The sequence below is a fragment of the Cynocephalus volans genome, chromosome 11 (genome assembly GCF_027409185.1).
Source record: "Cynocephalus volans isolate mCynVol1 chromosome 11, mCynVol1.pri, whole genome shotgun sequence".
Classification (NCBI taxonomy): Eukaryota; Metazoa; Chordata; class Mammalia; order Dermoptera; family Cynocephalidae; genus Cynocephalus; species Cynocephalus volans.
Window position 1 is genome coordinate 1,919,397 of NC_084470.1, and position 14,363 is coordinate 1,933,759.

General features: G+C 36.2%; 1 protein-coding gene across 1 annotated transcript in view; it reads right to left on the reverse strand.

Annotated features, from left to right (window-relative positions):
* DPY19L2 (dpy-19 like 2) overlaps positions 1-14,363 on the reverse strand; it is a 141,068-nt gene that overhangs the window by 37,401 nt on the left and 89,304 nt on the right. Inside the window, exons 15-17 of the mRNA XM_063114522.1 lie at positions 14,097-14,168; positions 11,211-11,257; positions 7,186-7,210 (exon numbers count right to left, since the gene is read on the reverse strand). Coding sequence (XP_062970592.1) covers positions 7,186-7,210; positions 11,211-11,257; positions 14,097-14,168 — 144 coding nt within the window. The remainder of the gene's footprint in view (positions 1-7,185; positions 7,211-11,210; positions 11,258-14,096; positions 14,169-14,363) is intronic.

Here is a 14,363-nt window from a genome sequence, read left to right on the forward strand (position 1 = left end):
ATTGGATAAAAAAATGTGACATATATACACAATAGAATACTACTCAGCCATAAAAAAGAATGAAATCCTGCTATTCACAGCAACACGGATGGACTTGGAGAAAATTATGTTAAGTGTATACAGAGAGAGAAATACACATGTTCTCATTCATATGTGCAGCTAAAAAAACAAAAACAAAAATAAAAACAAATAATAATAAGTTGAACTGTTAAAAGGAGAAAGAAAAACTGTGGTTACTAGAGGTGAAAAAGGGGAGTTGGGGGGGATAGTGAGAGGCTGGCTGGTTAATGGACGCAAAATTACAGCTAGATAGAAAAAATGAGTTCTATTAGTGCACAGTCTAACAATCTATAGTTAACAATGATTTATTGCATGCTATGAAGCGACTAGAAGAGAGGAGACCAAATGTTCACTTCACAAAGAAATGATTATGTTTTACAATGACAGATATGCTAATTACCCTGATTAGATCATCATACATTGTATACACGTATTAAAATATAAATCTTGTACCCCATAAATACATACCATTAATATGTTTCAATAAAAAGGTTTTTTTTAAAAGGTAAAAAAAAAAAAAAATTAAAAAGGGATGGCTGGTTAGCTCATTTGGTTAGAGCATGGTGCTGATAACAGCAAGGTCCAGAGTTCAATACTTGTAATGGCCAGCAAAAAAAAAAAAAAAAAAAAAAAAAAAAATTAAAATAAAGAAAGAAAAATAAATTAATACTGAGTGTTACAGAGGATGCAACGAAACAAACGCTGAAATAATAAATTGATAAACTTCTGTAATTTAAAATTATTTATCAATTCTCTAGAGAAAAGAGCCAACCCCTTCGACATAAATTTCCATTTCAGGAATTTATCTGTGGAAATAATCCAAACACAATGATGTTCTACCAAGAGGATCACCAAAACGTATTTTTAACAGGAAAAACAGGTAACAATCTAACAATCTAAGTGACCAATATAGCTCAGCTCTGTTTACAATAGCCAAGACATGCAGCTAACCTAAATATCCATCGATGGATGATTGGATAAGGAAGCTGTGGTATATATACAGCATGGAACACTACTCTGCCATAAAAAAGAATGAAATTCTCCCATTTGCAGCAACACAGATGAGCCTGGAGAACCTTATGTTGAGTGAAATAAGCAAAGCACAGAGGGATAAATACAGCAAGTGCTCACTCATGAGTGGCAGCTAAGAGAGAAAAAAGGAAGGAAAGAAAGACCTCACTAGTGGGTTGGACTTGCAGAGGGAGAGAACATTCCCTGGGCTACAAAGTGGAGTGGGGTGGGGGGGAGGGTGAGGGGGATGGAGGCTGGGGATAACTGGGTGGGGACACAGGGTACAAAGCAATTTGTGGTAATGGGTATGTTGCCAGTATGAACCTGGCCTTTACATCTAGGGCACAAGGGGTGACAATCAGCTTTGTATCTCATGAATATTCATAATCAATAAAAAAAGAATAAGTAATCATATATTAGATTATTTAATGCCATGGAAAAGTTTTCAGAGTATAAAACTCTGAACATATAGAATGATATTAATTCTACAGAAAATATCTATGCATATATATGTATGGGAATAGGGAATAGGGAATGCTGTAGGAAAACACATCAAAATGCTAACAAGGGTTACTTCTGAATGATTTTTCTACATTTTTCAAATTTTTAACTGTGTTATACTTTTAATCAGAAACATATCATTTATATTTAAAACAGAATGGCAAAAACCGTACCCAAAGCTATTTTTATTTAATTTTCAAGTAAAGATATTTAAAAATAGAATTTATTTTTTTTCACAATTCTTGGACACATGTTAGAATAGAATACATTTGTTTCAAAATCAGTCCTTCATTTTTTAATCAAACTCAACTTTGGGCAGTCAGGAACATGTTATGGAGAAAACAAAAAACCCCAACCACCCTTCATAACCAAACAAGTCCTTTTGTTAAGAACCAGCAAATCACAGATCGGGAGATCACCTATCCAAAACAGGTGCCTCTTCCCTAAATCTATGAACTGGACATTCACTATTTCCTGAACAGAAGTACGTCACAGGAGTGCACACTGCAATGCCAGATAGCAAAAATGCTAGGAAATCTTTCTCTGCCATTTCCACACTTCTGGAACTGCACGAAGTTCGTCTAAACCCATTTATGTATGAAAGTTCTCTATTATTTAAAAACTCTAATTATGACTTTGCACTATCCCCACCTTCACCCTTAGAAAGCTTGTTGGTTTTAGGCTAAATATTCACAAAACTTCAATTATTAGATCTGTGTTGTCATGATTCTGGTTGCCCTTCTCTAGATATGGTATACAGACTGTCCATATTTTTCTTAAAATGTGGCATTTAGAAATACACTATAATAGATATGATCTAATTAATGCAAATATACACCTAATTTCTCCCAATACTCTTTTGATTATTTTGAGCCACAGAATGACACTGTCATTTTCTCTCATAGTTCCAGTCACTTCTACATGAGCAACAACTCGCATGACAAAATTAAGTCCACAGGAGTAATTCTTTTTCACCTTCTTCTGTTATCTAAGGGTTGGAGACTTGAAAGATCCTCACCATTTCCTTATTTTTCCTGAATGGTGTTTTTGGGTTTTTTGTGTGTGTGTGTGTGTGCGTGTGCGTGTGCGTGTGTGTGTATGTGTGCCTGGACAACATAAAATAGCTCTTCCAAATGGTGTCACTTGCTTTCTTTTTCTGTTCTCACCCCAATGCTCATAACCATCCTTCTGCTCTCAGGCTCCTACCCTGTGCAGGGCTCTCTTGCCATATAGTTCCATCATCTTCATTCTATTAAGTAGATTTCTTTTTAACCACCAAGTGGAGGTTAGAAAGCTACAGTCAGAAGGTATAGTCCAAAATCACTACTATAAGTACACTACTGTTAATTTGTTAGTACCTCTTTCCAACATAAAAATTACTAGGAAAATCTTCACAACACTTTTTAGAGGCTGAAAGCAAGCAAGGAAGAGGAGCTTAGGAAACTGTTCACTACCTGTCTTTGCAATAAGTGAGCCCAATGTGGTGAAGTGTGAGGTAGGAGCCACCAAGTGGAGAGAAAACAAGGACTAAGTGTCTAAGACAAGTCCAAATGGGGAGGCTGTTCCTGTCAAAACTACCTTCAGTGACAGTTCGCAGATGTCTTGAGACCATGCTAAAGAGGTGTCCCTCCGTGGGCACAGTAACAGGAGGCAGAATATTAGCTGGAGCCTCCTGAAGTCTTGGTCTAGAATTCACACTAATTGTACAGGCTAACACCTACATGGTGCTTAAGTTATACTAGGCATTATTCTAAGTACCTTACATATAACTCACACAGAAGCCATATGAGATAGGTATTAGTATTTTTGTTGTTCTTGTTTCCTAAAAGATGTTCAGGAACTTACCCAAGATCACACAGTTAGTAAGGGGCAGAAAGAAATAGGATGTGAGTCAGCCTAGCTCCTGGGTCTATGTCTTTAACCACCAGTATGCTGCTTCTCCAAACAACAAATTATTGAACAGCATGTTCTATTAGGCTATTGACACAGAAGTGCACAGACCTGCCCCCCGCCCCATGCCCAAACAGTCAGTTTCTCAAAAGAAATAATTGTCCCCACAAATTCTGCAGCACTTCACTCCATACTGGTTCAGATGCCTTCAGCTGTATGTCACAGAAAACCCTCCAGCCATAAGTAATAGAAAATCCTTGTAACAGAAAACAGAAACTCAACTGACTTAAGATGTAAAGGGTAAAACGTAAAATGATCAAATGATATAATAAGCTGTAGATATGAGGGGAAAAAGTGAAGGTACAGGACTGACTGTCATGGGCAAAACGAGGTGCGAGTGGGTCTCCTGGAAAGCTCAGCAGAGCAGTCACCGCACTGCTCTCAGTCCATCTCCACACGGGTCCCTCATGTGAACTCTGACATTCTTGGAATAAACACTGCTCCTAACTCACTTTCCCTCCTTCTTCTTTCCTGTGAATTACTAGACACACCTGTACTGATTTCTAAGCCCATAAAAATTGGTTAAAAGACACTAATTTGATAAAATAAATAATTACAGTTTCAATACATTAAATTATGAGGAACACTTACAACAGAATCCTTTAACCTAACAAACTTTAATAATCACTATCGTGACAGTAGGGAGGTAACCCAGTGGTTTCTTTAGTGAGCTGAGGGAGGCAGACTGTCACCTGTTCAGAGGCTCGACAGAGAGGAGCAAGCAAGCAACTCCCTGGTGATGACGTCATCCTAACAAGCCCTCACCTAACCCTGAAACACACTGGAATGTATCTACAGCCTTGTGCTATCACATCGCATTCAAGGTGAGCAGCGCCCTCTGTACTCCTCCAGGTTTCACGCCGACCGAAGACAGTCCCTGTCTCCAAAAGCAAGCCCTAAGCAGCAGTGGTATGTGAGGTCACCTCTTGCCCAGCAGATAGAAGACTATACTGGCACTGCACTGAAACTCATCACTTCCTTCCACAAGACCTGCAGATTTTAGAAATTAAGAGATTTACTATCATTGTGCTCCTGTTAGTTGGCTCCACTCCTGTTTTGCCTTTTAAAGTCTGCTTTACTGCCAACAGACCTAAAACATCTAAAATTCAGATCTGACCATACCATCTCTCACTTAGGAATAAAGTCCAGTCTGAAGTCCAGATTCTTTGTGTACAAAGCCTCCATGGTCTCAACCCTGCTGATAGAGTCTGGATGTGTTGTCCCCGCCAAAACTCATGTGGGAATCTGATCCCCAATGTGGCAGTGTTGGGAGTTGAGTCATGGAGGTGGATCCCTCATGAATGGATTCTCTCCCTGGGGGAGGAGAGGTAGTGAGTGAGTTCTCGCTCTTTTAGTTCCTGCCAGAGCCGGTTGTGTAAAAGACCCTGGTACCTCCCCTCTCTCTCTCTCTCTTGCTTCCTCTCACCATGTGATCTGCTTGTACCCACCGGTTGCCTGCTGCTTTCCACCATGAATAGAAGCAGCTTGAGGCCTGTGCCAGATGCAGCTGTCCCAGAATTGTAAGCCAAATAAACCTCTGTTCTTTATAAATTACCCAGTCTCAGGTATTTCTGTCACAGCAATACAAGCGGACTAATACACCTGCCTACCTTTTCAGTCTCATTTTCTGCCACTTCTTGCTTTTTTGTATATCAGCACTAGAGATTTGCCAGTAGCTCTGAACACAACATACTATCTTATGCCTCCTTTGCACATGCACATCTTTTGACCTCGGTAAACTCCTATTCCTCCTCTAAAGCCATTTAAAAAAGTCTTTCCCCAACTACCCTGCCTCCTGCACACAGATGTAATCACTTCTTCTGTACAACATTTGAATTTACTTTTCTCACTGCACATATCTGCATATTCTTAATCTGTGCACATTTTTATCCTCCCCCACTATACTGTAAATTCCTTAAAGTAGAAACCTAGTATATAGTAGGCATATAATAAAGATCAAACTGCTGTAAGTATATAGAATTAGTAAAAAAAAAAAAAAAAGAAAACATGCAAAATAAGGATGAATGGAAAAATGAAAGACAGTGAGAAAGAAGCAAAATAACGTGAGAAAGAAGGGCAGAAAATTAAGTACTATGTTTTTTAAAAAGAGGCTGGTTTTAGATATTGTATATTAAATATGAAGTCTGAATGTGAACTAATAAGTAAAACCAGGTAATGTTACATTTCATGGATGATTTACAGAAAAGTCATTTACATGAGGCAGCAGTAGAATGAGTGGTTACAGATCTAGATACTGCAGCTCCACTGCCTGGGCTTTGCGACATTAGGCAAGTTACTCAACGTCTCTACACCACAGTTTCTTCATCTATAAAACATAAATCACAGTACCTACCTCAAAGGGTAGTTGTAAGGATGAAATTATTAGTATATGTAAATCACTTACAAAAATGCCCTGTACACAGGAAGCAATAAGTGTTGAGCGCTCTGGGAATGGACTGCTTAAGTTCAAATCCAATCTTTACTAAAAATTAGCTGTGAGACCTCAGGTAAGCTACTTCACTGCTTGGGTCTCTACTTTTTGGTAGATACCCATCTGTTCTTCTCCCTTGACATGCAGCCACTGGCCTCCCCAGCACTTGGGTGTGGCCATGTGCTGTGTTCTGGATGTGGGCTGAAACTGCCATGCAAATCTTCCATGCCCAGCCCTTGCAACACCTCCAGTGTATGATCTTCCTGCTTTTTCTCCCTCACTGGCTTGTTGCAGGCAAGCACAGAAACTCTGGAAGTGCATGTTCAAGATAGCAGAGCCACAGAAGGAAGCAGTCTGGGTCTCTCCATCACTGCTTGTCAGAGCCACCTGCTAATAAGGAACTCTTGGTTTTAACTTTATGTAAGCAAAGAAGTAAATTTCTACTAAGTTAAGTAATTAAAATGTTGGTGTAACAGCTAGTATTATCTAACTAACATAATTTCCTTATTTACAAAGTGGAAATAATATTATAAGAATTAAACAGCACAGTACATGGCATGTAATAACTATTCAAAAAATACTGGTAATCATAAGATATTCTTATTAAGTTCAAATTCAGTTGCCTTCTCTTGTAAATATGATCTTTCCCTCAAGGTCCCCCTTAAAGTTCCATCACTTAGGAAATCGTATTTCCAGCCCACACTGATCTTTCCCTTTGTATGCCACAAAATAATATGCACCATACAGAATGTCTTGTTTAGTGTGTTTTTTGTAAAGTTACACATACTTGAGGAACATTACTACACTATCTTTTGCATCCTATAACCCTGCTGAGCTTGTAGCTGACTGACCATCAAGTCTACGTGGTGGCAGAAGGCACCAGACACAGGTCCACAGGTGCCTGCACTGACGGACCACAGCTGATTAGCTGAGCAGGCTAGAAAGCAAATGCTTGTTACTGCTGAATGAATGAAAGAATGAATAAATGAAGACAATTAATTTAATTATGTTCCATGGTCATAAATTAACCTTCTGACTTTCAAATCCTTATTATTGTTCAAAAGTGAGAGCAGATTAAAAGTGAGAGGATCAGCAGAAATTTGTTACCAAAGCTGAACAATTCAAGCACTATGGATGGTTCACCAGCAGCAGGTTATATTCTCCATTGGAAATTACCCTTGAAACAAGAATTCAATACACGAATCTATAAGAGATTAAAACGAAAACTTTACCTCACCATGTTCAAGGAGTTGTTTTCTGGAATAAAACAAAAATATTATTTATCTACTAAATATCCATTATACTGTAATTATATAAGAATAAACTTCACATATAATTACATAAGTAAGCTTAATTTCACGAAGCTTCATTGTTCTTAGATTTTTTTAGATTTGATTTTCTCTAAACTACTTAAAGAGCATAAATTAAAAATAAAATAGATTAGATAATATTACTAACAGCAATTTAAAAGGCTTAATTTATAGCCACCATACTTAAAAGTGTGTCAAAGAAGTCATTTTTTGGTTAAGATAAAAATAGGTTTTACTGTTCCCTGGAGATTGTACCTCTGGAAGAGTAAGTGAATAGAAAGACCTTCTATTAAATATTCGATCTATGTATAGCATATACTTTTGAGTTGCCTTCATTTTAAACAATTGTAAATAACCGAACATCCTTGTACATAAAACTTCGTGAGCATTTCTGAATATTTCTTTAAGATAAATTTTTAAAAGAAAAATTATTGGGTAAGGCATATAAATATTTTTAGTTCCCAAAACGTTGTCCCAATTGACTAAATATCTGCAGCACACTAGCATGTTCTAGGCACTGTGCACTGAAGATAGCGTGAATAGCATTGATACAATTCTTATCTTCACAGAGCTTGTATTAGATCCAGGCAAGAGGTAAGAGACTGCCTGTTTATCGTTCCATTGATAAGACTGGGTATTTTATTTTTATGAAAGGCTTTACAGGATGCAGAGGTCTAACATGGACTTTGTGTTTGGGGAGAGAAATGACACAGTGTCCAAAGGAAGGTCAGGGGCACACAGACCCATAGATTTTGGACAAGTGTGGTTAGGGAAAGGCCTCTTGGGACAGTAGTGGAGTCCCCAAATTACTTTGCCTCCACTGTAGCTCCTTCCCTACATGTGCAGTCAGAGGGTAGGGGTTCCCACTTGTCCTGAAATCTTCCAGTCACAACAGAGTCCTGTAGTGAGCTGCTGCATGCAAGGAAGGCCTGGTAGGTACGTGAGCATAATCACAATAACCCTGACAGTAACTACTGTTACACATAAATCTAGTAGCTAATTCAAAATATGAATACACAAGACACAAATAGCATAAAAGAGAAACCAAGACAAATGAGCCAAACAACTGAATGCTCAGGAAACGTAGTTAATGCAAGAAACGAGAGAGTATTAAATGAAGATTCCAATTATTATCTTCAAAGAAGTTTCAGAGGATACTACACCTATATAACTAAAACAAGCTGCAATAAAAAGGAGTTTTCAGACATTCTGGGAAAAATATATTTGCCTAATTTAAAATCTCAAAAGAAGGTTGAATAATAGAAGCTCAAAAAAGAGAGCTAAAACAACAGAATAAGAAAACAACTTCCCGAGCTGAAGGAATATTAGAGTGAATAACACACATACACACACCCCACTTCCAAACCCTGAAAATTTCCAGAGACATTCAATGCTAGAAAACAAAGAAGCAATGCCTGCAAAATGCTGAATAAAACCGAGAAATATCTACCAACTAATCCATCAATCAATTATAAGGGCGAAATAAAGGCATTTTTCACATAAGAGAGCACTCAGAAAGCATGCCATCTCTATACTCTTTCTGAAAAATATCATTTGAGCATGTAGTCTATGAATCTAAGACGGAGAAAGCATTAGATACAAGAAACAGTCAAGAACAACAACAAAAAAAAACCCAGTAAAACTGGGTCAAAACACTGCTGGTGACTTTAAATGTTCAGAGACCTCTTAAAACAGGAGAGAAATTACAACAATCTAGAAGTAAATTTTCATATTGTTTCAGCATAACCTGGGAGGTGAGGTTGTGCAGTAGGGAGAAGTCAAAGTATTTCAATAGCTCAGAGGTGAAGCAAGCCAGTCTCTAAAGCAAGACAGCCTGAGCACAAATGCTGACTCCAGACTCACGAGCTGTGTGCCTTCGGGAAAATTACTTACCTTCTCTGTGCTTCAGTTTCCTCGTCTGTAAATAATGGGAATAATAATGGATTCCCCTCTCACAAGGTAGTTGTGGGGATTTATTAGGTTAATACTAAGATAAGAGACTTAAAATATTGTCAGACGCGTAGTAAGTCATCAGTACCTGTTAGCTATTATTGCTGGTGATAATAGGTTTTAGATATTAATTCTTGATATCAATATGAATACATCTGCTAACATTTCAAGGAAAATCACCAGTAAGATAGAGATGGCACATAGATAACCAACAATTCAGCAAATATCAAGAAAATAATTTTGAAAAGCCTGATAAATAGAAACGTAAAATGAGATAGCAGGAAGAAGTCCAAACATGACAGATGTGACAATGAATATAAAAATGGGTTAAATTCACCAATTCAAAAGTGAGTGAGAGGAATCTAAATAGAAAAAAAGTAAAACCCAACAATGAGAAATATGCCTAAACCAAAATGCCACAAAAACACTGAAAAAATAAGGCATAGGTAAAAGTATACCAGGCAAATACTATAATGAAGAAAGTGGGTGTGGCCATTTAATTTTCTATGAAAAAGAATTTAAAGAAAATAGCACTAAATAAGGCAAAGAAAATCCCTTATAATAATAAAAAGTACAATCCAATAATCATGAAATGAACCATAGCACTGTCTATATAAAGCAAACACAATTAACATTAAAAGACAATTTTGAAAAAAATACATTCTTAATGTTATCTATGAACATAGCTTTCAGAGAAAATAACAGATAAAGTAGAAAAACAAATTGGTTTACTAGAGCACTTAGAACAGCACTATTAACTACATGATACAACATGTAACTTTGAATTCCCCCAAAATAAGAAATTCACATTTTTTAATTCTCATAGAACATTTACAAAAACTGAACATTAATCTCAACAAATAGCAAATAAATAAATCATAAAAGTAAAATGCAAAATAAAAGAAACTAGTTAGAAATTTTAAGGCATTCTTCTAAGCAATTTTGGACTAAATGACCAAAACTCAAATCACAGACTATATAGAAATCAACAGTACACACAGGATATAGTCTAAGTGGCCATGAATGACTTTAGAGGAAAAGGCATAACTTAAACGTATTTACTAGAAAACAATAAAAATTGATAATAGATGAACTGGACATTAAACACAGAAAAACAAAAACACATCAAAAGAAAAAATAAGAGGACATAAAAATAGAAGCAGAAATTAATAATAATTAATAGTTAATAATTAATTTCTAAGGTAGTGAAGCAATCTTCAGAGAACAGAGCAAGATATAAAGCAAGTAATACTACGAGATGAACATAATTTTGGTTCCCAAACCAGTTGGGTATCCCATAAAAACTCTGCAGACCAATCCCACTTATAAAAATATAAACAAAAAACACTAAATAAAATATTAGCAAATAAATTTCTTCACAACTTACTTCTTGTGTCCTATAGCAATTTATTTATGTGGTTTATCTGAGTCATGTTATATATTGCTAGCATCTGTTTATGCCTTAATTCTAGAGTCTTTACTAAAACCACCAAAAAATGTGATCCGACAGTTTTAACTATGAATAGGGAGGGGGGGAAAGAGGAACAGGTAAAGGGTCACAAAAATCAACTACAATGTATATTGAGAAGTTAAAATAAATAAATAAATAAATAATAAAAATTTCATAACATTCAGAAAAACAAATAATTATACCTTCTCTGAAAGTTAAGGGAAAAAAAGCACGACCAAAATGAAACTTTTTCTTACTTCTGTTTAGTGACTTTAAATTCTAGTGATATAATAAAATTAAACTAAATCAATTTAAACTTTTAGTTAGTTCACAAATATAAATATCACCAAAACAAGTCCAAATACATAAAAGAAACCCATAAGAATTGTACAGTGTCTTTTTCTGGACAAAACATCTAAGTTTGGTTCAATCTCTTATTTTAATCATAATGCTGAAACAATGTATATTCACTTGAAAAATTAATATTATGGTAAGTTATTTATTAGTCAAATATAACATTTTTTAAAAACAACTGTGATATAATTACCTTTGAAAAGTGTTTGTAGATAAGACACATGAAATATCACGAACAGTCTGTGAATAGAATCAAATCAATGAAACTTCTCTAAGGAATGCTGCAACATTTAAAATACTCTGATCAATTAATATAAAAATCCCACTGTAGTGGATTGAATTATGTCCCCCCAAAACTCACTGAAACTTGAATTGTGTCCCCAAGTTTTATGTATTAGAAACTTAGCCCTCACTGGGACTGTTAAGAGGGTGGGAAATCCTATTATGGTAACTGAAAGGTGGAGCCTTGAAGAGGTGATTGGATTGAACGGATTAAAAATGGTGGTCAGGGGCGTGGTTCTGAGGGCTTTAAAAGAAAAGGAGAGTCTGTCCCTCTGCTGTCTCTGCTTCCGCCATCTTGCAATGTGAGACCCCTGAGTCACTGTCGCCACTGCCAGGTGGACTTTGGACTTCCTAGCCTCAGAAACTGTAAGCAACCAATTTCGTTTTCTTTATAAATCACCCAGTTCAGTGTACTTTGTTATAGCGATACAAAAAGGACTGATACACCCACCCTAGAGAGAAGTACTTTTTAAAGTTAAAGTGAGTCCTCAGGAAGAGTTTAGTACCAGCTCTGCCCCAGACAAATAATTTAAGTTATAGCTTCCTCTTCTATTAAAAAAAAATAATAATAACAGAGTGTTGGAAAAGTGTTGGAGTCGATCTTTAAGGTCCACTTCAGCTGAAAATTCTAAGCTTTTACGTGTGGATAACTATTTACTAGTGCTGCAAGTTTATGTTTTCACTGGAAAGGGGGTGGGGGTGCAGGTTGGTGTGCACAAAGAGGCAGCTTCTCCATGTACTTTCAGAGACTATTTTATTTTAGCCTCCCAAGGAATCTATCTACCTCCCTCCCTCCCTGTCTACCTATCTAGCTACACACATTTATACTCTTATCTCACTTAAAACTCCTGATTATTAATAAATTAATTATGGGCATAGCTGCTTCCCTGATATCTTTCAACCTGAAGTGGCCACTACAGAAGGTTTAGGACACTCATCAAAATGTACCAGATTTGGTGAGGGTGGGAAAAAGAGAGGAGTAAAGGCTAAATTTGGCCAAAGAGGCTTTAGAAGAAGTCACATGCAACTTAAACAGTAACAAAAAATTTATGACTTAAAATTTTGCACTGTGCATATGTTGTTTATAATTCACAGACAAATGTTGAAAAAAATACATAGTTGAATTTGGACTCTAAAATGAAATCTAAATTTAGAATTTTTAACTTCTCTCATAGATTCAAGAGCATCTTTCATGGAAGAATGTTTCAAGTTCCAAAGGAACTGCTATATAAACACAATATTAATATCACAACTTGTTATGCATTATGTGACATAAATGAGACCCCAGTCAAATATGCAAGCAAATGCTCATTAGAGTATACAGTTAATAAGATGTAATCATTTACAGGAGTTTAAGATTCAACACTGTCACAAGAAATCCTTACTATATATACCTTCCTTCTTCCCTTCCCAGGAGTGATTTTACACAGTGAAAATGTAAGTGAGAACTACAAGTATCTCTGAGGTGAAAAAGCAGCCACAATAGGACAAATAAAGACTGAGGGGTTTATAAGGAAGCACAAAGGAATGTAGTTTTTTGGTGGCTGCTGAGATGGGTGTGTGTGTGTTGGTGTGTGTGTGCACATGCATGCACATATGTGCCACTAGTGCACATGCACAGTTTGAGCTGCGGTGTGTTTGGGGGACTAGTGATGTGTTTATGAGTCTTAGATTCTAATTTTTAAAAATACAGCAATAGTAGATCTAGCTATCATTTTCTCTGCACTGAACAGTTCGTTCCTGCATCAGCCCATCTGTGGAGCCCTGTAAGAATGCAATTGGCCGTGATGAACAAAACTGGGTAGAGAAGAAAATCTTCAACCTGAACTAGGAAGGGCCAATGGGATAGAGAGCAGCAAACTTGCTTGTTCCTTAACCATTCCTTCTCATTTCCTCTATCCTGACCCTTTCCACATGGTCCCCAGGGTATATCAGATCTAGGGTGAAATTATAGAGATGTAGAGGGAGATGCCCTTCCGACTCATAAATTTATTCGTATTTTAGGTGAAAACAAAGGAATAAGAGATGTGGGAACTGGAACTATGCAGAGAAGATATGCAATTTGACTCTAGAGAAAACTCATTTCAACAGGGCCACAATTGCCTCGAAGCAAGACAGCTTGTAAACAACAAAAATAAAAATGATTCAGAATTGCTAAAAAACTAAGGACCACTGTCTTTAACCAGGCTATTAGATAAACCTCTCCCAGACCCACAAAATCTACCAGTAATAATTTAAAGATTTCTTTTATTGTGATAATATTTTCTTCTGTTGTGAAAACAGTGAACATTTAAAAAAAGGTTTCTTTTAATGGCTATACACATTCCTCCTGTGTATGCCTACTAAAAATAAAGACTTCTTTGAAAAGTGCTTTACTTTGGAAAGATACCAAAGTTGTCACCATACTTTTCTTTCCTAGCACCTATAACAAGTGTAATTTGTTAGTCATCTGTGTGATTATTTGCTGAATGGCCCCCACCCCGTACCCTAGATGTAAGTTCCAAGACAGGAGCTACCATGTTTTATTTGTCCAAGGGTACCTACAATGCTATTGTAGTACTTGGTACATAGTAGGTGACCAATAAATCTTTTGAAAGAATAAATAATAACACCTGTTATTATGTGGCTTTCTAAAAAACCCATATAATAATAGATAAAGAAAGATCTAAATAAAAAATTTTCAGGGAAGGGAAGAGTTCACACTAACAATAAGATGCCATTCTGAGCAATTAGCATTAATTCATCATAGCCCTTATCTTGAACCCAAAAGCAAGTAATAACATTTTTAAAAACATACCTTTTTAAAGATGAAACAAGTAACCACCAGAACAACTGGAAGCAATAATGTCTTTGCATATCTCAGTGGAGTCTGAAATACAGAAAATAATTCACAACAGTTATTTATTAACTTTTATATTAAATTAGTAAAAATGTACGTCAAATTGAGTGTCCAATGAAATTTCTAAAGGTAAAAATGTCAGCAGAATATATATTTATGAGCTTCCATATTTTAATACACGAATCAACATTATAAAAATAGTTATAAAAAGTATTCAAAAATTAA